Source organism: Osmia bicornis, chromosome 3, assembly GCF_907164935.1.
Source record: "Osmia bicornis bicornis chromosome 3, iOsmBic2.1, whole genome shotgun sequence".
Classification (NCBI taxonomy): domain Eukaryota; kingdom Metazoa; phylum Arthropoda; class Insecta; order Hymenoptera; family Megachilidae; genus Osmia; species Osmia bicornis.
In genome coordinates, this window is record NC_060218.1 from 2,416,473 (window position 1) to 2,442,001 (window position 25,529).

At 36.0% G+C, this 25,529-nt stretch overlaps 5 protein-coding genes across 13 annotated transcripts; 3 read left to right on the forward strand and 2 right to left on the reverse strand.

Moving 5' to 3' along the window:
- The first annotated feature begins 1,015 nt into the window (after positions 1-1,015).
- LOC114877883 (juvenile hormone acid O-methyltransferase) lies at positions 1,016-3,440 on the forward strand. 2 transcript variants are annotated; one of them, XM_029191008.2, is made up of 5 exons: positions 1,016-1,261; positions 1,329-1,500; positions 1,577-1,709; positions 1,783-1,930; positions 2,002-3,440. In XM_029191008.2, exons 1-5 carry the CDS (start codon positions 1,075-1,077, stop codon positions 2,202-2,204), a joined length of 843 nt encoding a protein of 280 aa, XP_029046841.1. In that variant the 5' UTR covers positions 1,016-1,074; the 3' UTR covers positions 2,205-3,440. The 2 variants fall into 2 exon arrangements, with proteins under 2 accessions (XP_029046841.1, XP_029046848.1); XM_029191015.2 differs by having other exon boundaries at positions 1,989-2,135.
- Positions 2,391-16,194, reverse strand: LOC114877776 (1-phosphatidylinositol 4,5-bisphosphate phosphodiesterase classes I and II). 6 transcript variants are annotated; one of them, XM_029190813.2, is made up of 18 exons: positions 15,651-16,194; positions 14,779-14,882; positions 14,547-14,693; positions 13,753-14,024; positions 13,579-13,663; positions 13,092-13,509; positions 12,882-13,002; positions 12,609-12,804; positions 12,204-12,531; positions 11,930-12,121; positions 11,660-11,869; positions 11,265-11,584; positions 10,784-11,101; positions 10,661-10,705; positions 10,387-10,588; positions 10,093-10,315; positions 9,512-10,019; positions 2,391-9,435 (listed from the first exon to the last, which is right to left on the reverse strand). In XM_029190813.2, the coding sequence occupies exons 2-18, from the start codon at positions 14,875-14,877 to the stop codon at positions 9,313-9,315; spliced, it is 3,807 nt and encodes a 1,268-aa protein (XP_029046646.1). In that variant the 5' UTR covers positions 14,878-14,882; positions 15,651-16,194; the 3' UTR covers positions 2,391-9,312. The 6 variants fall into 6 exon arrangements, with proteins under 6 accessions (XP_029046646.1, XP_029046637.1, XP_029046626.1 ...); XM_029190804.2 differs by having other exon boundaries at positions 15,634-16,194; XM_029190793.2 differs by having other exon boundaries at positions 15,432-16,194.
- An 84-nt stretch (positions 16,195-16,278) lies between these two features.
- On the reverse strand, positions 16,279-17,787 carry LOC114877896 (protein cornichon homolog 4). The gene is made up of 4 exons (XM_029191027.2): positions 17,487-17,787; positions 17,164-17,232; positions 16,818-17,071; positions 16,279-16,738 (listed from the first exon to the last, which is right to left on the reverse strand). Exons 1-4 carry the CDS (start codon positions 17,565-17,567, stop codon positions 16,669-16,671), a joined length of 474 nt encoding a protein of 157 aa, XP_029046860.1. The 5' UTR covers positions 17,568-17,787; the 3' UTR covers positions 16,279-16,668.
- Positions 17,788-17,790: 3 nt separating this feature from the next.
- Positions 17,791-19,979, forward strand: LOC114877862 (intraflagellar transport protein 57 homolog). 2 transcript variants are annotated; one of them, XM_046285138.1, is made up of 7 exons: positions 17,791-18,026; positions 18,118-18,277; positions 18,357-18,638; positions 18,714-18,879; positions 18,951-19,059; positions 19,119-19,460; positions 19,516-19,979. In XM_046285138.1, the coding sequence occupies exons 2-7, from the start codon at positions 18,120-18,122 to the stop codon at positions 19,680-19,682; spliced, it is 1,224 nt and encodes a 407-aa protein (XP_046141094.1). In that variant the 5' UTR covers positions 17,791-18,026; positions 18,118-18,119; the 3' UTR covers positions 19,683-19,979. The 2 variants fall into 2 exon arrangements, with proteins under 2 accessions (XP_046141094.1, XP_029046808.1); XM_029190975.2 differs by having other exon boundaries at positions 17,791-18,277.
- Positions 19,980-20,273: 294 nt separating this feature from the next.
- LOC114877819 (protein croquemort) lies at positions 20,274-25,484 on the forward strand. Of its 2 annotated transcripts, XM_029190882.2 has the most exons (10): positions 20,274-20,437; positions 22,622-22,710; positions 22,844-22,979; positions 23,038-23,201; positions 23,270-23,411; positions 23,494-23,697; positions 23,787-23,998; positions 24,080-24,371; positions 24,443-24,516; positions 24,587-25,484. In XM_029190882.2, exons 3-10 carry the CDS (start codon positions 22,866-22,868, stop codon positions 24,852-24,854), a joined length of 1,470 nt encoding a protein of 489 aa, XP_029046715.2. In that variant the 5' UTR covers positions 20,274-20,437; positions 22,622-22,710; positions 22,844-22,865; the 3' UTR covers positions 24,855-25,484. The 2 variants fall into 2 exon arrangements, with proteins under 2 accessions (XP_029046715.2, XP_029046706.2); XM_029190873.2 differs by lacking the exon at positions 22,622-22,710.
- Positions 25,485-25,529: the final 45 nt, after the last annotated feature.

Here is a 25,529-nt window from a genome sequence, read left to right on the forward strand (position 1 = left end):
TTGCGAGACAGAGGTAGGAACGAATAACCGCTTCGAGAATAGCTCTCGATAGCTTCTCGCGCGAGTTCTACTCTCGAGAGTAGACCCGTGCCCTTAAAAGGAACCGTTCGTGAGCGTTCGGTAAAAATCGGACCCGTATCGAAAGATCAATCGGCCAACCTGGCAAACTGGCCGCGACGACTTCCCCTTTCCCCTTGGAACCACTTCGTCCCTATGCCCTTATTCAATATGGCCCGGACCTTACGTACTAAAATTCTAAGCAGCTGTGTTCCAGTCTCTGCCGTGCGTCCTCGCTAGGAAGGTTTTTTAGGTCTCCCCCTTCGATTGTTTTGATTTCTGGATAGGTTTTAAAGAACTGAAAATTACGACCCGACGTATGTGTGCGATGCATTAAAATATGCAAAAATGTAAGATTTTAAAAAACGATGAAACGTTTCCTTAAAAAATTTCCTTCTATCTATGATAGTTTTCGTGAATATGAAAACAGGCCAAAATAAAAAAACACGTATATCTTAATTTTCGGTCCTTTAAAACCTATCGAAAAATCAGCAGAATCGGAGGCGGACACCTAAAATACTTTCCTGCATTGTCAGCTGCATCAAATTCGCGAACTTTTATTTTGGAAAGCTGGAGATGGAAAGCTGAAGATGATCGGTGGCCATCGAGACGTTCGAACGGATATGGCCCCGCCTGTTCGAATGCATTCGTCAAGCAGCACCAGGTCGATGAACTTCCGAACGTGACCATTGTGTTTGTGAAGGTGATAGAACGGGCTGCGAGCTGTGGGGCTCTGGATAGCGAAGCGGACGAAGAATTCGGATATTGAGGTAGGTACGGGCAGAAGGGAGACAGAGGTCAGGAAGAAAAAAGAGCGACGTAGAGGTGTAGAAGAGAAAAAAATGAAATAAGGAGTCGGGGGAACAACTGAATGTGAGAGCAGGAAAGTTGTTCGTACGAGTCACCGAATATAAATACCAAAGTCGGGTCGAAAAGTCAGCAGTAGAAGATCTGGCTGTGTATTGAGCCGATAGTTTGTACTTTGGTACAAGTCGCTTCGATATAAAAGGATCGAAAATGTACATGGTCGAGGAGTATGAAAACGCCAGCAAGTCCCAATATTGTGATGCGCTTGAAATAATTGAAGAATTCGAGAAGGAGATGTCCGAGATGAAGGGCAAGTGCATAGACATCGGATGCGGACCCGGGGACGTAACGAAACGGCTGATCTTACCGAGATTATCATCGGATGCTGTACTAGTTGGTAAGAGAAGAACGTAAAAAAGTGGGTCTTGATAGAGTGTACCTGTATTTCGTGATGTTTGTTGTAGGGGCGGACATATCAAAACCGATGATCGATCACGCGAAGCAAAAGTACCAGGACGAGAAACGCTTGTCGTTCTTGCAGTTGGATATCGAAGCTACGGTTTTGCCTAACGAAGAGATAGGACAATTCAGCAATGCCTTATCCTTCTATTGTTTCCATTGGTGCCAAAACACATGGTATTTATTTTCTATAATATAATTACAGGTAACACTCCGGTACAAAGTGATAGATGTTGATTATCGTGAAATTTAGGCGAGCTTTCGAGAACGTGTACAAGCTATTGCGACCAGGAGGGAAAGCACTGATCATGTTCCTAGCCTGGAACAACGGGTTCGACGCTTATGTGAAGCTGCACGAAAATCCTCGATACAAACCGTATATGCAGGTTGTACGACAAGCAAATGAACCACGATCAATTGTGATCATCGAACACTGAATTCATATTCTGGTATTCTCAGGACGCGGATCGTTACATACCCTTCTTCCAACGGTACAAGGACTCTCGGGCAGCCCTGAGGAAGATGCTTGAAGGAATCGGCTTCGAGATTCTACACTGCAGCAAAAGAGAAAAGAGCTTCGTTTACGAGAACATGCAGATATTGAAAAGTATAGGCTCGCATCTATATTGCGCATGAATATCAAATAATAGTTGTAGGAAAGATAGATCATTTTTGCAGATCACACGATCGCTGTCAACCCGTTCATCTCCCGGATCCCTGATGATCTGAGACAGGAGTTCGAGGACGCGATCGTGCGTGAAATAGCGAGCCGGAAGATCCTGTTCCCGAACAAGACCAACAATGATCAAGAAGAGTACAGTATTTTAGATAGATATCACATTCTTGTGGCATACATCAAGAAACCTATCGCTACGTGTTAAGAAATTCATTAGACATTCATATGACGCGTTCGTACGAGCGAACAAGAGATCTATCGTTTCTTTAATAAAAAACATTTGTCGTTCTTTAATAAAACAAATTGCGTTTCACTTCGTTCTTATAGTGACCATCCTAAGGGTTTCTACCCCCAAGTTGGGTATCCAAAATCTAAAATAATTAGAAGTTAATGTTTCTACAACACTAAACTTTATTGTACACTATATCTTTGATTTTACAATACGGTACAGCCATTTATAGAATATCGTTAAAACTCATATATCGTCGATACGGATATAATAACTGGGTCTCATTGTTTTTCCTTTAATTCGTGGTGCTTATCCATAACAGGGAGTAACAATATTTTTTCTAACGCTTTTGCCTAAAAAAAGTACACCCAAAATCGGTTGGAAACCGATCGACATCGATTGTTTCGGTACTCTGACGTTTCTTCGAGGTCCGAGAAACCGAATCGCGACACTGAGAACAAGAAGAATATCCCAACGACTAGGATCTCCTTTTCTCCTTTCTTAAACAATTCAACCAGTACGGAGGATATTCTTCTCGTTGTCGTGGAAAGAACGCGAAAACGCATCGATCCGTCGAGGAAAACGGTACCGAAACTCTAAAATGGAAGCAACTCGAGATTCTAGCGCGTTTCGCGAACTCTTGTCCCGCAAAGGAACAGAAGCAAGAACGAAAGCGTTTTGTCTCGTAGCGCGATGCTTCTACATCGTTAACGATACACCTAAAACACGTAGCTGTCCGAAGCGAAGAAAAACAATGTAAATGCGTCGAAATCGAAAAAATATTCCGAAATGTCAAGGAAAAACAGTCCGATCGAGGGAACGAGTTGTGTACGATGGTGGTTCACCACCAGATCAGGAAGAAAAGGCGAGGCGTGTACACGTATAAAAAACGGCTCAAAAAATCCTTATCGTTACGGAAGATCTGTGCGGACTGAATTCGCAATGAAAATTGCGGAAACGGAGGACGAGCTTGGTGGAGGATGTGCGTCGCGTCTCCTACAAGAGACAAAACCGCGAGGACACGTCGATCCGTGTGACACGCACACACGCATACATTCTCACACGTAGTCAAAAAGAAAAAGAGAAAATATATATACTACGTATGCACTGAGATTCTGCAATCGAACGAGCTTTGGCGAGATTCTTACATTGGAAAATTGAGTCAATCAAAGATCGAGGGTCGTCGAGATTAAAAAATAAAAAAAAAAAAAAGAACGAAATTCTTAATTTATTCGTGTCGAAACAGCCATATTTTAAATCACCCTGTATGTAGCGAAGAATAGGTAAAAAGTAACTTTCCGTGGAAAATTAAATTGCCACGCTAAATCAATTGGCGCGAGCGGCGTTGAGACGCGTATAAAGTAGCTTAAAATATGTATCGGCGAAAAATCTTGAGAGGAACGTTACAACGAGCAATCCCTACCCTCGGCGGTATCTAATGTGGAAGCGACTCGTAAATTACGGTTAATAGGTACGCACGGTTTTTTGTACGGGCAATTAACAATAACCGTTCACGAGCGAGAAGGGAGCCGAGACCGAGAGCCGTGGTAAGCTCGTGGACGACGAAAGGACGAAACCCTCAATTTTCTCGGTGCGTTGCGTGACAGTAACCAACGAAGGAATCGACCGTGTTCGAAGCCGAGGGAAAAACAAACTGTCCGCGACACACCGCGCGTCGTTCTAATTTCTTCCCCGTTAATCGTTTGCAAATATCCCGCGATTCGATCGATACCCATCCCTCTGCTTCCCATCAAAGAAAACAATAATTTAACTAGAATAAACTTTCAATAAGATCGCTGTTTCGTGTCCTCGCGTTGGACGATTAAAAATCTGTTTCCACTGGAAGGCAAGAGAATCCTGAACAATTGGCAAGACTTAAAGGCCTACGACACAATGATAGAATCAATGAAAATATACGATTCGTTTACGACCGCTTCGTGTTCCTTCCACTAACCAACTTTTCAACGGACGTCTGTTTCTAAATAAAAATGACTCTATTTTCATCGCTTTCAAATTTCTAATATCCAACAGAAACTAGAGTGATTGAGCAAAAACGAAGACTCGTAGAAAGAAGAAAGAAAACGGAAGCGGTCGGTCGATCGGGGAATAAAAATGGCACCTCGTTGGTACCAAAAGAGAACACCGGTTCGGACGAAAAAACGACGACCATCGAGCACGAGTAAAAGAGGAACGGAAACGAGTTCGATAGAGAATAAAAATCACATTGAAACATCGAAGAAGTATTCGAAGCATCGAAGAATTGACAGACTTGACGATCTGAAGAAGAGAAGAAACCTCTGCCGTTCTCGCGTGCTCGTTTACCTGTTTCCTTGCTTTAGAAAAAAGCCCACCGAGGTAAAACGTTGGACCGACAGAAGAATCGAGTCAGGTACGAAGAATCGTTGTTACAAAAGATCCTTATATCGCACGGATGCCAAAGAGATTCACGGTAGAAAATGATTTCCGCGAGATAGAAATTGTACTTCGCGAGTCTAACCGCGATCACGGTTTTCACGAGTAGAGCTATCAGATTTTCATGAATTTCGAAAGGAACGTGAGCGACGCCAGACCGTCACGATCGTCGATAGGCCGTTTTTCATAAAATTACATCTACAACTTACAACTGTTTCTTCTCGCACGCAATCGATTATTCTTTTTCTTATTTTTTCCATTTTTTGGCAATCGATTAACACGACCGCGTGTCGCGTACAGGTAACGCAAATACTAGTCCTCGCATTAGCTCTACGAAACAACGACTATACACTAGTACTGCCACCTTTTTCGCTAATCTACCGTTAACAACATCAACAGCAACAACACATAATATATCAACATGAATATAATATCTGTCCTCGTCGTAATCTAGCTTCTTTTTCCTTTATACTTATACGTTAGGTACGTGTGTAATATACATAATTCGCGCACGCTGTTTGTATACAGGAAGCGACGAAATTCCTGATATCGAAAAGAATACGACGATAGGTTGACTGAATTTCTTCAGAAAAGTTGACGCATGATAAAATTTGATTTTAGAAACTTACATTTTGCTCGTCATTTCTATCGCCAGTTTCTCGTTAATATCAATCTCGTCGCGTCCTGTACAATTACAGGAATATACATAGGAAGAGGACGAAACCGTGTTCGTCCTGAGCGAATACGCGGTGACCCGCGCGGAAAAAAAAAAAATATCCGAGGGAAATGCATCGTGTGGCACGATTCTGACAAGAAATTTCCAAAAGTTTCTCGTGCAACGAAGGAAGGAATCCGTCGAGAGATCAAAAGGTGGTTCGCTTGAAACGATCGAAATGATTCGCGCTGTTTTTTTAACAAATCCTCTCAGTTCGATCGTTCGCGAAACGTTTCGCGTCTCGACGACAAGCGTTTGAAAAAGAATTCACAACCACGTATCGCCTGTTGCATATTTTATAAACGTTCCACGCTCGCGGCAAACATTGGAGACGTCGCAAACGTGAGCGATGCATCGTCGTGATGTTTTAAACGATCAGAGAAAACATCGACACACGTATAATCTGTATACGAACGTTACGATATACATGTATATATAATATAGATAAAGAGATTGTGTATGTGTGTGTGTGTGTATCTGTATATATAAACTTCCGATAATCTTGTACGACTTAGCATAAATGGTACTATTGATTTCCCTCGCGTTTCAACGCTAAAGGTAGTTCCTTCCATCGACTATCGCTACTTAATTTAAATATACCCGCTCGCGCTTACACTTACACTTATCTCATCTTTTAATAGATTATCACTGTGCTTTTTCCCTCTTGGTTAAAATGTTCTCATCAATCGAGTCCACCGCGACTTGCGACATCATTCCTTTTCCCTTTCAGCAGAACGGAAGATGGTAAGCTTCGCAGCGAAAATCTGATCGCGATCGGCGCGAATAAAAATAAGGAATATTGGTAACTCATCGTGTACGATCGTTTCATCCGGATGGACGCTTAAAACTACACCTTGGCGGAATATATATATTTTTTTTTCTTTTAATCCTTGCGCTAACCCCTCAGACCCAACTTTGGGTAGCTGGGTTGAGCTAATACACTAATACACAGTGGCGAATTTTGCCTTTGGTGTCTTATAAAAGATAATCTAACGTTCGTAACTGAAAATGTTAAGAAATTTGATATATACAGCCTAAATTCGCCACTGCTATAATACGTCCTTCTCATTTAACGATAGGATACCCTTCTTTCAACTTAAAATGCAGTGTTCCTTGCGCTTAAAATTAAACAATTATTGACAACAACTCACAGCTTCAATAGGATCACTCGATCTTTCAAATCGTTATCGCGTTCCCTCTACGTAAATCGCAGGGTTTATCGACGTACGACGTTATTTTGTGCGAAATTAAATACTGTTATTATATAAACAATAATACCAATAAGACGTTCAACATATCTTTTTTTTTTTTTTTTCTTCTGTTGATGTCAAATATTTCATCTATCATAAAAATAATATTACAATTAATCTCTATACGTTGAAAAAGATTTAACCGGTCGGTTAAATCCGGAACGGTTTTGAAATACTTGTCACGAAACACATAAAAAATTGTTAGGTGGAAATAGAGAAACGGGTTGCTACAGAAGCGTTAAGAAACCGTTTGCGTAGCTATTAAGAAAAGAATTCTGTGTCTGCGAGACGGAATAAACTACAACCGATATCGCCTGTTGCACTGATGACTCGTAAAACAACATCGTAACTAGGTCTCGTAGAGAATTTCTACAGCAACGTAACTTCCCCGAGAAGAGAAAAGAAAAATTCCAGAAACGAGCGTAAGATAAGGTATAACTGCGCAACAAGGCGAACGTTTCAGCCTGAACCCGCGATCGTTTAGCGTTTTACACGACGAAAACGGTTTGAAACGGAACGAGCCTAAATGCCAGGAAATTACTACCGCGCCCAGCTCGTCGTATGCTCGAACCCGTGGACCAGCCCAGGCGGAATACTCGCGACACTCGTAAACGCCATAATATAATGGAAAAATCTATAGAAAATAAGGACTCGGTGCTCAGAAATCCATCCTGAGATTCTTTGCGTTCGTAGTTGACTATTTTATCAATTACCACGCTTCTATTCCACAATCATCCCTATTTCCATGATTCCTCTTATCGAATCGGGATCTTCAATCACACAATAAGGGAGAAATTCATGGGAAATAGGGAGCTTATCCATTTTGCCACCGCCAGCCCACTGCCATCGCTATTTCCATTACTACTACCCTCATCCCAGTCGCATAGTTAAGAAAACAATTTCGAATTGATCCGTTGATGACCACTCGACGCAACATAAGCCAGTACGCAAGTGTCACACGTATGTATGTATAATAGCAAAGGTGTCCCTTTTCTCTTTCGCATCGATAACGAGCACGCTCTAATTGCGCGTCTGGTGAAACGCATAAACGTCAATGTACGTATGTTCGTGTGCGTGCACGTATACATATATACACATATGTTACATATCGTGTGTTAATAGTGATCGTTTCTTATTTTCTTTTTCTTCATTTTCTTTTTGCAAAAGCTCGCGATCTTATATACGAGATAATTATAATGGGATGGATCACACGAGAGAAATTTACAATGCGTGAACGCGCAGTTATCTTTTAATCCTAAATTCTTTGTAATAGCTATTCAGAATTATATGTATACGTGTATATATATATAATATGTATGTGTAATATCGAATTACTTAAAATATCGTACGATTAGAAACAACAAGGACAATGTTACAGCGTAACATTTTTGATTGTCTTCCTAGAAGAGGCTCGCCCCAAAACGTTTTCCTTTTTCTTTCTTTTAATTTCGCCTTTGACTGTGAAACAGCCGCAGTGCGAAATCGCGCGATACAAAAACGTTGGAAACGTTACCTTTTTCTTTTTTTTTTTCTAATATTAACTCGTCTCTTTTCTTCTTTGCTTCTCTTCTTCATTTTTTTGGTTCGCTTTCATTTTTTTAGCGTACGCAATACGGGCTACTCGAAAAATTGTCTTTATACGGAGTACTTTCAGTCAAAAATATATCAAATCACGCATACGCCCATCCGAATCTTAAAACCTCGCCGCGTCCCTTACACCTCTAGGCCAAAGAGATTCCATCCTCGTTGGTGTACGTCCTTTTCTTCTTTTCGCTTCATTGTCGCCGATCGTGTTGGCGATCCTACGATTTTACACTTTTGGAACGCGACTTAGCATCGGTCTCTCTTCTAATTAAATAACGCCTTATACATATAATAACAAGATTAAATAGTAGCACTTAGAAACGTTATTCCTTATTTAGAATCATGTACCTCTTCTCACGTGATCTCGTTCTTTTGCTCTGGCGCCATTCTCTGGAAATATCGTCGACTTGAAAAACGGAATATAATCCCGACGCTGGGCGGCGATGGTCTCGAGTATAATGAGAAACAGTGCGTTTAATACTGTGCGTAAGTAAAATATCCAATCGAAGAAGAAAACATAGAATTCGCTTCTTTATCTTGTCGAACACAACGGTCAATGATACTTATTCGCGTTGAGATCAAAGTGGCATCGATTGGAAGATCAATCGACGCTCGTTGCTGATCTTTCAAAAAACAAAATGAAATCAAAGATCTTTCGAACAAAATGAAAAATCGTCTTTTAACGGGCTGATCGATATCGAACCTTTCGAACGAGCCTATACATGATAAAATCTCAAACGTCAAAAAAAAAAAAAAAAGAAAGAAAGAAATTCTTTGTACGCAAGACTTCGTAAACGAACCATTCCAGAACAATTTGCTTGAAATTTCACAGTGTTCTGTTCGTCGAAATCGTACACTCCCTCCTAAATGCTGTACACGTTGCAAAAAAGACTTTCTCAGAAGTGGATAAAATTATTTTAGCAAAACACAGGTAACTGCGTAGATTTCACGAATTCCCTACCGTTCTCGATACAGTATACGCCATGATTTTGTTTATCCTTCGGAGAAGTAAAATCCGTTGTTGTCTTCCTGAACCGGATTACACTTTCGGCAAAATTACCATAGGTTTGGAAATTTTCCAAACCGTGTCAGGTTAAAACCAAGATACCATCTATCGTTTCAGTCAATACATATTCCCGCTAAGTGATTCCGGCATACTGGTTCCGCCGGATGGAGATAAAGGCAGCTCTCCGCTTTCGAATTTACTACAACGACTACTGTACTCCGCCATTAGGGTAGCTTTTACCTGGAACACGAATGAATAGTTTAAAACATCGGACAAACGATTTGAATACAAATAAAGAGGATGATGGGTCTTTTACTTTAGCCCTTTCTTCTTCGAGTCTTTGGCGAACTTCTTCGTGCTGCCGTTCCAGTTCTGCCCTTCTTTTCTCATAAATTTTCGTCAATCGAGTACACTCGTTCACACCCTTTTCAACAGTCGACTTAGCCACTTCTCGTTTCATACGATCCAGTTCCGCTTTGTCTTTATGTACTTTTGCCAACTGTTTTACCTCTCCGTGCCTGGTAGTTTGAAGTTTCCTCATAACATCGGCAGTTTCTCGTTCCAATAGTACTCTTAATGTTTTCAACTGGTTAGATTGAGAGGTTTTCATTACTTTCTCCACGGTTGTGAATAGGCTTTCGTAATACTTTTCCTGAAGTTCGCGTTCCTGTTGAACGTGAGCTTTGCACACAGCTAAGAAACGTTCACTCTGACTTCTGGGTAATCCCTTTGGAGCTCCGCCATTACCTTCACGATTTTCTAAATCCGTACACTCTGACGTCTCGGCCAGAGCTAACGTGCTCAATCCTACCTCGCTAGAAAAGCTGTAGAAGAAATATAAACATTTATGTAACGCTCATGAGTGAAATCTTTTCCTGATAAAAGTCTACAACTTACATGTTTCTGCTTGACAACCGCTTCACTAATTTGTGGCTCATATAAAACTTCGATTTGTGCTTTTCACCGTCCAGAGAACTTTTTTGCGATTGTACTCTTAATTTTTCTTTCTCGTGTTTCTTTCGTAAAGATTCCAGTTTCTTTTCCAATTCCATTTTCTTCTCTCTGACAAGCTTATTTTCCATTAATTTCTCTAACGATTCAGCTACTACTTCGTCGAGCACTACAATATTATAATAAAGAATAACGTTTCACTGTTAAATGCAATGCGAAAAAGATATAATCGACACGTACTGCTACTGGCATTGATCGGACTTTTATTGCCAGAAGCTTCAACAACTTGAACCGGTGGAGCTGGAGTTCCAACATCGGCATCTTGCGTTTCGGACGTATTTGTAGTTGCAACAGATGGCCTACCGTGCACATTGCTAGATGTTGAAATAGGTGTCGGCAGTTCACCCACAGATTGTAATCTTTTCGTTTTGACAGTTTCCTCCTGCAACAAAATATTTAAGCCTAAATATAAATCAGTTAACATTAGTCAACATTTTCTATCTTATAAACTTACAGTTGGCTTAGAAGAACTTGCTCCTTCACCAACTTTCGGCTTATCCTATAAAATGTTAGTACCCGTGTGTTAGTGTATTATTTAGTTAGTAGATAAACAACTGTTCAACGTTTCAAACCTTACATCAACTTCATCTGACGGATCATCCACACAATCTGTAAGAACTGACAATTGCTTTTCTCTCTTCTCTACTTCACTCTGGTATTTAATCGGATTCGCCAGAGCCTCGGCTAGCTCGCTAAGCCCATCTGGAACGTAATCTTTCACGGTAACTTGTAGGAATAAACTTGCTAAAGGTAATGGTTGACCACACTCGGTTCTAAGAGCAACGTGTCGATATCCAGGACATAGTCCAACTACTGGCAATACCCTGTGACCTATTAGACGACCTGACTCTTCGTATGCAGCAATTCTGATCGAAGCTAATTCAGGTAACACAACCTAACGAAATATAAACGAGATTCTTTTGTAAATACATACTTACAACATCGAGTACAGCAGACTACCCTCCCATATGGGAGGAGAGGAATCCCCATTTTCCGTGGGGAAGTCTACCATACTCGGTACTGTACACTTAACAATCACGATTGAAATTGATTCTTACTTTTTTGAATACAAAAGGTTCTTCATCGTATACAGGATTAATTCCATTGTTTGGAACAATTTTCGTACGGAATTTCTTTCTTACTGTGTCTGCTGGTAAACCATACATATCAACTTCAACGTAAGTACCCACTCTTTTGTCTGTTAACAACTGAGCCGATATTACATGTATGTGAACTGTTCCTGCTATGATACCATCCACAGTTGATTCTGCGAAAGGATCTAATCGACGATCCTTTCGCCTCATGAATTCCGGTTTCATGAGATAACCGCAACGCTGATTGTATTCAAAGATACCCAGATTTAACTGCATTGCAAGGTCTAATAAAACAGAGGAAATTAAAGAATGTTACTACTCTATAAAACAAACATATGTAAAATTACGGAGTTACATACCAAGTGTTTGATAATTTAATGCAACTAATTGACAACCAGCATTCCAAAATACTTGAGGCATAAAATTACTAGAATCAAAACGCGTGCCTGCTGGATATACTCTTGATAGCTGATGCTTATTGTAATTTACAAATTCAAGTGGTCGTTCCTTCAAAAGAGTTGTAGCTTGTTTTTCGTCGAATGACGACATTTCGTACATACGGTTTTTTTCTGTAACAATCAATATAAATAAATAAAAATATATTGATATTGTTGTACACATTAACTTACTTTCAGCTGATTCGAAACTATTGAAATGAACAGGTTGTACGTAATTAACTAAGGCTGAAATTTCTGCCCCAGCTTCCGTTTCTTTAGCGCTAGACGCTACTTTATCAGGTGCAGGCACTTTGTCATCCATCCTTAATTTAATATCCTCCACGTTTGATTCATCTTCTTCCGTACTTGATTCTTCTTCTTCATCTAAAGCAATAAATATTTCGAGTTTAAATTAATATTTTCAGCTTCTGATTATGAAGTTTCATTTATTTCTTCTAATGCTAACCATCGTCGTCTTGAGCACTATCTTTGCTGCCTTGTCTTTGTTGCAACATTGGAGGATGCGAAATATCTCCGTTTCCAATCTGCTGATCATTGTTATCACCACCTTCGGCTTGAGGAACAACGTCCGGCGGTGGACCATTCTCTCCATCAACACTTTCGTTTACTACTCCATTATCTTCGTTTTCTTGGGCTCCTTCTTCAACCTCTGATACTGGTGTTTGTTGCTTTTTCTTATGTTTTTTATGGTGATGATGATGTTTCTTCTTATTCTTTATTATAATTTTACGTTTCAACAAAGACGGAGGTGGTAATTCTTGGCCAGGTTCCAGCTAATACGAAAAGAAATCTAACTAGAATCATGAATTGTAAGACTGAATAATAGAAACCGTGACTGCGTAAAAAATACCTTATGAGATTCAAGAGGGGCATCAAGCAACATTTCTCCAAACAATTCTCTACAATACTGAGCTATCTTAGCTTGCTGCCTTGGGTTACAATGATTTTCAAAACTAAGAATAACAGGATATTCTGATGTTTTGAAAGCACTTTCAGCAATTGCTTCAATTACATCCCGTGCATAAATTTCAGGTACAAATGTATATCTAAGCAGAAAATTATTTTCAACTGTTTGCACACTTAAATCAGCTGAATTAAGTAATTGTTTAACAAATAACCGTACCCATGGACAATGACAGGTTCATCAAATTTTCCATTCCAAAAGTCCAATTCCACGCATCGACAACCAGCAAGTAAGCACTGACGATATATTTCTACAGAACTTTTTCCGGTAAGTTGATGTCCTACAAAAGTGCAACAAAATAATGTTAAACAATGTTTACAACACATTTACATCATTAATTAAGGAAAAAAAGTCAAAAGAACTGCAAACCTGTTAAGTATGTATTGTGACTAGAATTTATGAAGTAATGCGCAAGCGGTTGCTCCATATCATCCGACAATTCAAGTTTCGACAAAGCAACGATTGGATTATCCTCGCTCATCAAATACCTTAAAAATCCATCGAAACTTAACTGACCCCGACTGGCATTACATTTATTTGGTTCATATTGACTTATAATGTCTTTTGCTCTAGCTTCATTTGCATATGGATACAATATTTCATTTAGACGCGGATCTCTTTGTGTTTTGTTCAAAAATTCAACAAATTGAGTAACGGACATTAATTTACGTTTATTATTGCCTACAATGGTTTCAAAAACTTTTTCAACATCCGCTCGCTGAGTAAGAGACTTATAAAAGTTGAAGAAATCTTCAAATTGAAATTTTGGTACCGATATCATGTCATTCTGAAAACAAAATACATTGAGATTTTAGTAAAAATTAATGAATAATTATACCTGAAAGAAATTACTTACTTTTCCGCATGGAACACCTGAAATATCGAGTGCTTTCTCGACACGCTTACGATCTTCTTTATTTTGCGCAAACATTTTTATTACGCTGAAATGACAATAAATCAAATATACATATTTATGTATATATGTATAATTATTTTAATACACACACACATATATACAAATTGTGCTCACTTCTTCACAGGAAATTTTCCTGATTTATCAGCTGTAAGTGTAAGCTTGGTATATGCTTTCTGCAGAAACATAGTTGTACTAGTATTGAGTAGAGTTAAATTATATGCAAGCTGAAAAATTTGCTCTGTCCAATGTTGTGCAATTTCTGCACTCGTTGTACAAAAGTTAATAAAATTCATATTGACAAAATCAGATCCATAACAAATCGTCACTGTCTTTTCCTCCAATGAATCTTGAAAGCCCACTGTCACAATAGATTTCAGTTTAGGATCCTGAAAACCATTTTATGATTAAATAAACACATTTAATATGAATGGCCACAGGCTTTCAATGCAACAACTCTAACAAAGTTTGTCCGCATAAAATCAGATTATACACATTATAATCAAAACAATAGCTGGTTTTGCAATAAGCTACTAATACACAATGAAAGTGCAAACAAAGCCACTTTATGTGCTGTTTATTGATTTATAGGAAAATGAAACAGATAAGAACTGCTCTCCTTTCTCTATAACTACGATTATTTCCACTGTGTATAAAGATAGGTATGACTGAAAAAAATGAACTACATTGAAGACATAAAGTAGGTAATATTCTATTTATAGATTTGTCAATAATTATCGTGTGTTGGTGTTATGCATCATTAGCATCCATGCAAAAGCATGATATAATTATAGAAAGACAAGCTACTTCATTTCTAAATACTAAATATCTGATATATATTGATACGTAGAACTAATGAATCATTTGGTTTTCAATTTTTAACTTGTATCCAACTAGCTGTAGTTTGGTACCTTTGGTACTTTAGCATATTTTCCAGTGCGGGTATCTCTTATTATAGCAATATCCAACATTTCCATCTCATTATGTTGATCCACCCAATGCAAATAAAATCCAAACTTGTCTACCCTTAATGTCACAGGAGTTGCTATACCAGAGTCCTATGTAGAAATAAAATAAACAAAACAATTATAGACATTTGTCAATTATAAATTGTTCTATTTAAATTTTACGTATAATTCTCACCTCGTCCCATTTAAGAAATTTTTCTCCATTTTGCAGCTGTTTAGAGACCTCAACAGGCCTAAATTGCAAAGGACTACCTGTTGTCTTGTTACCTGCCATACTGCCTGAAGGATATTACAAGCAGATTTGTATAGAAATAATATTATCTCCTAGTACAAGTGCACTAATATAGGAGAAAGTGATCCAGACTGATTATGCCAATGGCAACAATAACAAGCACGAGGACGTTGATAACCACAATGAAGATGACGACAATGACGACTGCTGTAACGAAAACCACGTCGTTGACAGTGGCAATTGAGAACAGGGCGATGACGGCGGTGACGGCGTTGACGACAGCAGCCTTGCTACCAGCAATGACGACGGCGACGACCACGACGACGAGGACGATGATAACAGCGGCGGTGAAGATGATAGATGCGGTGGTAACGATATCAGCGACGGTGAAAACAACGGCGGCGACGACGACGGCGACGACGGCGACGACGACGTCGACGTAAGCCTCATCGAGAATCTCCTAAGCATTAGGCGCACCTCCGGAACCACCTTACCTTGACAAGTGCCGTTGCTTAATCATCCGTGATAGAAGATGCGACTGTAACTCGACGACGACGTCGTCGTCGTCGCCGTCGTCGCAAAATTCTGACGGGTACCGTCTTGCGAGTATCGATAAGAGATTCGTAGAGTTTTCAGTTAACATCGACGATGTCAGTTTCAGTTAACTGAACGTTTCAAAGATAAAAAACAAATCGCGAAATTGTGGACCACTGACAAGTATCTCGAAGTGTACGGAAAGGAGAAGACAGCTTAACACGTATGTTCCACGATAAAAGGAGCTTTTCAATTAATATGCACCGCGAAAGTTTTCGTACTTCTGGGCACTCGCGCATTCACTTGGTCCAGAAAAGCATCCTTCCGCGCGCCGTACCGACGATGATCCGAGCAGATCCGAACACCGCCACCCGTCACCCGTCAACAGTCGCCAGTTACCCTCGTCGCCAGGAGGCGCTCAAACTCTTTCACAGCCACCAGATTATGCTAGAACGCACTACACGTGCGCCTATCGCGCTCAAATTGATTTTAACGCGAACCGTGATATTCAATAAAGCTACCACTTAAAGCTCTTTCAGCGTTATTCTAATCGCATCATTATCTATAAATAGGTTCTTATTCTTTCAATTGATGAACTACCTTGATAATTCATTCTTTTACTTTTGTAACGCTACATAAGACACATTATTAGCACACGCTCAAATGTAATTTGATGATTTCAGCAAAACTTGATACTGTCTAATTTTGGTCTTACCTAAAAATAGATATATGCCCTCCACGCAGAAAAAAAACTAATCAACTGCAACGAGTTCATTAAATCGATCCAATCTTATCCTGCGGCCAATAAGCTCGAATCAATTTAATTTAACGCCCGGTGACTAAACAAGCCGTTAAATTCTTTACTATACTCTTAATAATACCGTGATATTTAAAACATCAATTAGAAAATAAATTTCAAAGGATTTAATCTTCTTTGTATATAATACTTATGCAATATTGTGTTATCCTTATAACAATTGTTATAAGATTACTTCTTTTCAATTACAGTTCCTGTTTTATCTATAATACCTTTGTTAACTACAACATTGCAATTTTCCTTTCTTATCACATGTAATGCTTATAATTAAATTAACATAAGAGTTTCTACAATCTCATGGAAGTCCTATATTCAAGGGATCTTAGTCCTTAAAGGTATCCTAAGTTGTGATTGGAAATGGTTACTTCTTTTATCCATTCTAACAAAATTTCATTTGGCATAATTAACATAGAAATAAATAAATGATCACATATGACTGAAGTAAAAGACAAAGATGTATAAAAGCTTAAATGTTATCACTGTTATTCTGTATGTAATATTTCATCTTCATTCCTGTTGATTGGATCCCCTTTTAATAATGCAATAATCATGCTGAAAAATAAAAAACAGTGTATAACAATAATTATTCATTTAATCTCAACTATAATGCATATATTTGTAGTATACATACCAATAAAGATAAATAAAAAAGAAAATAAGATAGTATCCAAGATAGATCATACAATCTCTTGTATGCCTCTTTAACTGGCCACGATTGTGAATCTCTGTGGGATCATAAACTCCCATATTGCCACTTGGTACACCAAAATATTCATAGAGCAGCCACAATGTCATTGGTAAATTTACCAAGCACAATATTAACTGTCCATGTGTTAATAATAAAAACTCTAAAAATGAATGTGCTACTAACTTTGGTACCACCCACTGCAAAATTTTATTTCAAGTTTATTAACTGTGTTTTACTTACATATATGTGTAAGTTTTATTTAAGAGTAATAAAATCATAAAAAGTTTACCGTATTTAACTTTGAACAACACTGTTGTGCATTTAAATAGTCACATTCTAAATCTGATAAAGTTATGACCTATGTAATTTAAATAAGGAATATAACTGTATACTTGTTAATGAGAAAAAAGGTATTTTGAACAACTTTACAGTTGAATATAGCGCCAGTACAGGTGCTTCAACATTGTAAAAACAAATATATTATTGAAATCCCTAGGCATGTTTTTTACTAAAATACCTGTAGAATTCAACAATTAACTAATCAAGTTAAATAAACAACAGAAAATGTAACTGAGTAACATTCTGTTTGATTGTAAAACATAAAAAGGATACGAAATACACCAAAAGGAAAAGTACCGAACCGGTATCGATTAAAGCTAATACAAACAAGAACGGTTCGGATATTAGACCCATTCTAATGATCTATTATTATATATTGACATTCAATTGCATTAGGAACGTATCTGATAATCATATGGTATTTTCCATGTAGGCCAGTACACAGCAAATGTTTATCACGCAGAAATTTTAATAAACCTAAGAGAAAACTAAATGTGACCGATTGTCAAAATCAACAAAATGAACAACTCACGATGCTACCAACTATCAGAGTTGATGAAACTGCTTTTAGAGCTACGGTGATGCAAGCGTTGAAAACTTTACCGACAGTCCCTAGAAAAATTTCCAGAAACGAGTTTTCACCTGTTTACGCATATTTAAAGCGATCAAAGTGATCAATATTACATTGAAAAATTGAATGACACATTAAAATGAATATTTACCATATATCTATTGATGAATCAACTGTGTATTTCATGTATATACAAATATAAATAAATTATATATGAACCTTCTCAGAGATAGTATACAAAGGTAAAAATTACAAATTTTAAACATAGTTTATACCTGTATAATTACATTTGCAATTTGCACATGTGATACTGAAATAAAATTACAATTACAGAAATGTTTCGAGAAGCTCCAAAAGTTATAATAGAAGATGGATCTTCTCCATCTGCCCCCTATGTTGTATATATCAGAATGGAAGATCTGTTAGAGAAATTAAAACTATTAAATTATGACACAGAATTTTTACCAGAATTTAAAATAAAAGCTATCAATAGGTAGCTATAATAATTGCATATGAAATAACGTACTCAAGCAATGTACAAATTTATAATAACATATTTATTTAACATATAGGAACTATTTTGTAACACAGACAAATCCAGGAGAACAATTTTATACATTTACATCACTGGCTGCATGGTTAATCAGAAAGAGTGGCCGAAATTTTGAACCTCCACAAGAATCAGATGATCCTAATGCCACTATAGCTTTGATACTAGATCATTTACGAGATATCAATGTATCAATAGAATTCCCACCTAACAAACTTAAGCAAGGCAGTGGTGAACATGCTATTTATGTTTTAGATAACTTAGCAGATCAAGCATTAAAGACACAAAAATTTCAGTGGAAGAAGTAAATTTCTTAAATATGTATAACAAATGTATCAGTATCATATTTCAGTATTATATGAATGAATAATATTTTTAGAGTAGATATACCTCCTGATGAACCAAGTAGTGAACCAGATGTAGAAGATGATGATGCAGAATTAATTCTAGAAAAAGTAGAGGAAGAAATGATGGCTGAGTATGATGATGAAGATGAAGATATTTTACATATAGATGATATTACAAAACTGTATGGTCAGAATTTTGTGAGTAAATTCACACAGCCATTTACAACATGTAGAGAATGTAGATTTAAACGTTTTGTCATTTTTTCTAGAATGACATACAAAAACCAGATGATATATTAGAGTCTAAAACAAATAGGGAAGAGTGGCAACTAGAATTAGAAAGAGTTTTACCTCAATTAAAAGTAACTGTTAAAACAGGTATTGAATGCTTAATAAACATTTAGAAATCAAATTACCAAAACAGTTATTTCATTTAGATTCAAGAGATTGGAGATCACACATAGAACAAATGAAACAGTTCCATACAAATATTGGAACAAATCTGACTGGAACTAAAAGTCAATTAGATAAACTACGTACTGATATAACAAGTGCCTTAGACAAAGTAAAAGCAAGGGAATCATATTTAAACAGACAACTTGATCCTATTTTGAAGGAGTATCAAACACTTCAGGATGAATTATCAAAAATAAAAGAACAATATCGGGATGTTAGTGGAGGTGTAACAGAAAGAACAAGGATATTTAATAAATTAACAGAGGAATTAGAACATGTCAAAAAAGAAATGGATGAGAGAGGCTCAAGCATGACTGATGGAAGTAAGTATTAAATGGTATGTTACATGAATATATTAGTGACGATTGTCTTTTGTAGCCCCGCTTATAAACATAAAAAAGACGATTACCAAAATGAAAAACGAAATTTCTGAAATGAACGTTCGGATTGGCGTGTTAGAATATAGTCTTATGTGTGCGAGGATACGAGATCGTACGCAGCTGCAGGAAGATATGAATAACACAAATGGTATCGTGATAATTTGAGTTATTAAACAGCATTTTATTACATAACTGCAGTCTTTGTTGTTGTTCGTGTGGTAAACTTAATACTTAATATCAATTCTACCGAATTATACCATCGGTACTTTATTATTTTCAAATACGTTTCATGCACATCGTTACAGTTTAGTCATTAACAAGGGTCCAATAAGCTACCGTCCAAAACTATTTTTATAAACTTTCTACGTGTAAACAAAATGTTCAACTTGCAAAAACCAATTGTTTGGCACGTTTTCTCTGAATGCAATTACAATCAATAAACTGTTGCAGCAATATAAAATACATTTGTAATACTTATTCGCTTTCATTACAACTTTCAAAGTGAATTCCTTGTTTCTAGTGACGTAATTAAAACCGAGTAAATGGAAACGTATGATTGAAAGTTTGAAAGTGATTTGAAAGAATCTTGCACATTCGATTCGTGCGTTAGAGTATGAGAAAGTATTTTCACCTAATTGCTACTGATGGACAAGATTGAAACAGAGGGAACACAGCTCTGGCAATCCACCGATCCCTACTTTGGTAATTCCTCGATCGGCCTTGCAACAGCTCACCGCGAGCTGGTCAACTAAAAGTTTGCGCAGGCCAGTCGTCGGGTAATCTCTCGTGTTCGCGTTACCATTGGACGTGACACTGTCTCGCTGTGTATTAATAACGAGACGGTCTATGACCAGTAACGTGTGTCAAGAGTAAACAGCCTCACAGTACCCTTAATGAGAAGCATCTAATGATACAAACAGGTTCGTAGTTCGTAATCAATACAGTACGATTATATCCATGCGCGCCAATTTACGATCATCCATTTACATTACTAATCTAATACACGTGTTCTTAATTTTTTTCTTTTTCAGTACCTACTGTTAATTTACTTACATTGATACGTACATTTTTGGAAGTGTATTTCTCTGAAAGATTAAAACTTTTTCCAAGAGTCATTGACTCTTTTTATCTCCCTAATAGGATGCACTTTCTTTCCAGTTTGTAAGATTTCCACATGCGTTTATAACACGTATGTACCGATCTTTCCTCAACTTTCACCCGTATTTCAGCGCATACTTTTGAAGAGATTCGCTTCGTTTCAATGCTATTCCAACAAACTTGCTTACAGAATATTTTACCATGCTTAAAATAACTTTAACGTTAATCATTTGCATAATTTTAGTTATTGCGTTACGTAAAGAATAGACCACCACTTGTCGGTTTTTCTGCGTCCTCGGTTGTCTTGTTAGGAAAGTGCATAAATTTTACAAAAACAGTACATAAGTAATTACAAGTAGATGACACATGCGTGCTCAATTCGTCACCAGTTTTCTTATGCACAATTAGTCGGAATGAAATGAATACAGAATCGGTGAAATCATCGGTTCTTTGGTTTCTTGTTTAGTCTCATATCAATTATGCGTCGCACTCGGGCGTGTTGCGTTTTTTTAAAAATAGATCGATTAATGGGTTTTCGAATTCTTGGATCTACTTCAGCTTAACTTATAAAATACGTGTATAGAACTGGTTAAAAAAATTTAAGACTACTTCATTCATTATATCTTAAAAACCTGTTTTCGTCTGTATACGAAAAGGAAGTTTTGAATAATTAAGCATTTACATCTTTAAAAGTTTTGTTTTCTGTCGTACTAGGAACGATTAATTGTCACTGTATCTAACAGGAAAAATCACCTCACGATGATACTCGGTATCTAATCTTATTATGCTTAGAATTATACTTCATGTTCAGGTTTGATTTTTATAATAAAATAGGACATATTTCAAAGTGAAATTAATTTACCCACCTAACTATTTAAGCTATCTAAATTAAATCATTTTACGAGTTTGCGATTAACATTTTTGAATAATTGATGTATCAGCACCTGAAAATGATAAGTTCGTCCGATGATTTACAGTTTTATCTTCATTTCGTGATCAATTAACATGGCCTTGAATATTGAACGACTTTGAACTTTGTGCAACGAATGATAAGAAACATTGCTCTGATCTACAAAATTCTTTATTCGTTCTTTCGTTTCCGCGATTTAATTTCATTCTCATTATATTATTATTATAGAAAGATGTAATAGTTGTTAAAACATCATAAAATATTTGTAAATAAACTATAAGGTTATCATTCATACATTTAATTTTTTCAATCATCTGCAAACTTGTCTTATTGGCATATTAAACTTTGCCTTAGTAAATGGACGTTGTTCTTTATCATGATATTAAATAAGCAATTACACTATTAAAGTACAGTAATGATAATGCTAATATAGGGTAACAACGAATTAGTATTATCAAAGGATTTCTTTTAAATATTTGATTTGCAATAATACATTTGCAAGATATAAAAAGTTTGCTTAAGAAGGATTTTAAGATCTGCTATCGTTAAAGATAACATAAATACTTGAAAATACTTGAAAATTAAGATATGATGCCATATAATTATTCGTGTAACACGATAAAAGATCATGTTACGATGAATTTTTATATATTCGCGCCTACGGTCTGAGGTACATCAGGCGCAAGTGTTGCACTGTTTGCCAGTGAAAAAGCGTTTTCGCACCCATGACTTATGTTTATTTAAGTAAATGCGACTGATTGTGAATTGGAGAAAGATATTATTTTAAATATTTGTTATCAAAGCTTCGGTGTTCTTAATTCTGATATGTCTGGTATTAAATCGTAATCAATCAAAAGATAATTATTATTCCAGTAACTTATTCTTATTAGGATGATAGGTACCTCAATAACTGTGCAACAATTTGTGTTGGGAAAAAAAACATGAATCGTGTGCATAAATTTCAATGGGTCAATATTATAATTTTACGACTGCTAATGAATATTTCATATTTAAGATGACTCGTATCGTTGATGTTATAAAATGTTATTTGAAAGATATTTTAAACAATAAATTGATAAACACATGATGTATATAGATAAAAAAAATTGCCTTGACTATGTGATTGATGTAGAGCTGCTGTAATTGAAGAAACAAAATTATAAAACACCTGAAAATTATTATTAAGTATGAATACAAAGAATTAATATCATTTTTATTTGAATAAATAAATTGATATTTTACTTACTTTGATGTTTTACTTTATACACATAAATGTAAGAACTGCAATATTACAAAATATAATACTTATTCGTTACAGGTGAAAAGCATCAATTAAAATAATGAATATTCGTACAAAGCTAGCCATCATCTTTGGTGTAGGTTTAGTAATAACACTTGTTGGATTAATAACAGGAATATGTTGGTCTTTAATTTATCAAGCACTTTTATATGCGGTGAGTATAAGAATAACATCTTAAGTTTATAATTATTACATACATTTTATCTTTATAGCAATTATCATTAACACCATCATCTACAAATTATGAACTTTGGAAAGCAACACCCATCCCTATGTATCTAAAAGTATACTTGTTCAATTTGACTAATCCAGATGATTTTACTGCTCTCAATGGATCAAAACCAAATTTTGTGGAAATGGGTCCTTACGTATTTAGGTATCAAGTTTACATTACACCTTATAATTTGTATTAACTTTGTTGTAACTAATACTTTTTAATGATAGCGAAGTTGATTACAAAGTAAACCAAACATGGAATGAAAATGGTACTATAACATATCAAAGGAAAAGGGTATGGCATTTTGAGGAATCTATGTCAAATGGTAGTTTATCTGATAATGTAACTAATATAAATGCTATAACAGCTGTATGTATCTTTTAATACCATTATATTTGAAAGATATGATTTTACATATGTAACAATGAATTTTGTTTACTTATTTTTTTAGAGTGTTGCATACGCATTACGACATAAGTCGTCTGGTTTACGTGGAATGGTAGATGGAGTAATGCGTGTAATAGATCAACAATTGATAATCACCAAAACTGTAAATGAATTATTGTTCGAAGGTTACGATGATAAATTGCTAGACATAGCTCGACGATTAAATATGACTGAAATTCCATTCAGTAAATTTGGTTGGTTTTATAGTGTAAGTATTTTTTACAACATTAATAAAACAGAAATGAAGTTCAATAAAATTTATTAATATCAAGTTATTTAATATCTTATCATCTATAGAGAAATGGTTCTGCATCTTATGATGGAACATTTAACATGCTTACCGGTTCATCTAATTTACGTGACTTGGGGATATTAAAAGAATGGAATTTTAATGATACAGTCAGTTATTATCCTGGGCAATGTGGAGTAGTAGGTGGAACAAATGGTGATTTGTGGCCACCATTACCCAATAACGAGACTATTAGTTTCTTCGTATCTGATATTTGCACGTGAGTGTAATTTCACGTTAAAAATATGAAGTAATAACCTCGTTGTTAATTTTTTCTATATTCTTTCAATTATGTTAATAGGACTATGTCAGCGAAATACGATAACATAACTGTTCACGAAGGATTGACTGGTGTTAGGTATATTAGCGATGGTACGATACTTGATAATGGAACAAAAGTACCATCTCGACAATGTTATTGCCAGGGAGATTGCGTACCATCCGGAGCATTAAATATTTCAGCGTGTAAATGGGGTGCACCGGCATTCATTAGCTTACCCCACTTTTATTTGGCTGATCCGAGTTACCGAGAAAATATTACAGGAATGATTCCTGATAAAGAGAAACATGAACTTTCAATATCCTTAGAACCGGTAATAATCATAAGATAATAAATAAAAATCCTTTAATCTACCACATCATATAAACATTATAACTTTTATAGAAAACGGGAGTCCCACTAAAGATACATGCACAATTGCAATTAAATATAATGGTTCTACATGACGATGTTATGAAGTAAGTTTCTTTTTCTAATGTAATATATTTTTATATAAATTGTAAGCTTAAATTCGCATAATATTTTCAGGATGTTTGAAAATGTTACGACTACCTTCGTCCCGACGCTATGGTTTACACAGGAAGCTACTTTAACTTCCAATTATGCTAGTATAGTCAAGTTCATTATAATTCTGGAATCATTGGGCAGTGTAACTTTGTTTGGTATTGCCGCTATTGGTATTTTAGTTTTAAGCATTGGTCTTTTCTTATGTATTCGACACAGTTTAAGAGGTGAGGAGAGTCAAATTTTATTATCACAAAATGATTTTGTTGACGGTGGCGGTATCAATCATTAATTAATTATATTTTTAACGAAGAAATTATGAACTTATATAAAAAACAATTATGACCAATGTGACAGTTAGATAAGAAATAATTATCATCGTTAGAATTCAAGAATTGAGAGCATTTATATATTTTCAAATCTTATTATATGTTTCCTTATTATAGTTAGAAGAACATAAGGTAGCACCAAAATAATTATAAAAGAAGAATTTAATACCGTAAGATTAACACATTGTTCTAATTGATTATAAGTGTGCTTACAAAGTATTTCCATGATTTAAACAAGTGCCTCATTGCCTTAACGATAATAGATAGTTGTTGGAAGCAATAAAAGAAATAGTTTGTGAAGTTTAAATATTTAAAGATGATATATGTATGTATTATAACTTAACGTAAATGTTCTTAAAATATTTTTTTAGCAATGCATATGATAATCTAGGTATACATGCCTATGAAATTAAAACTAAAAAGCTGATAAGTATTAGAATGGCATTAATTAAGATAAATACATGTTTGAGTCAATCATGTAGATAAAGTTTTAGTATTTACAACACTGTTAATACTGTGATAACTAGAAACTTCTTCCATTGTAAATATAATAGAATCTAATAGAAATAAAAGGATATTAATTTTATACAATATTATTGAAAATAAACTACTTTTTTCAAATTGCACTATTTTCACAG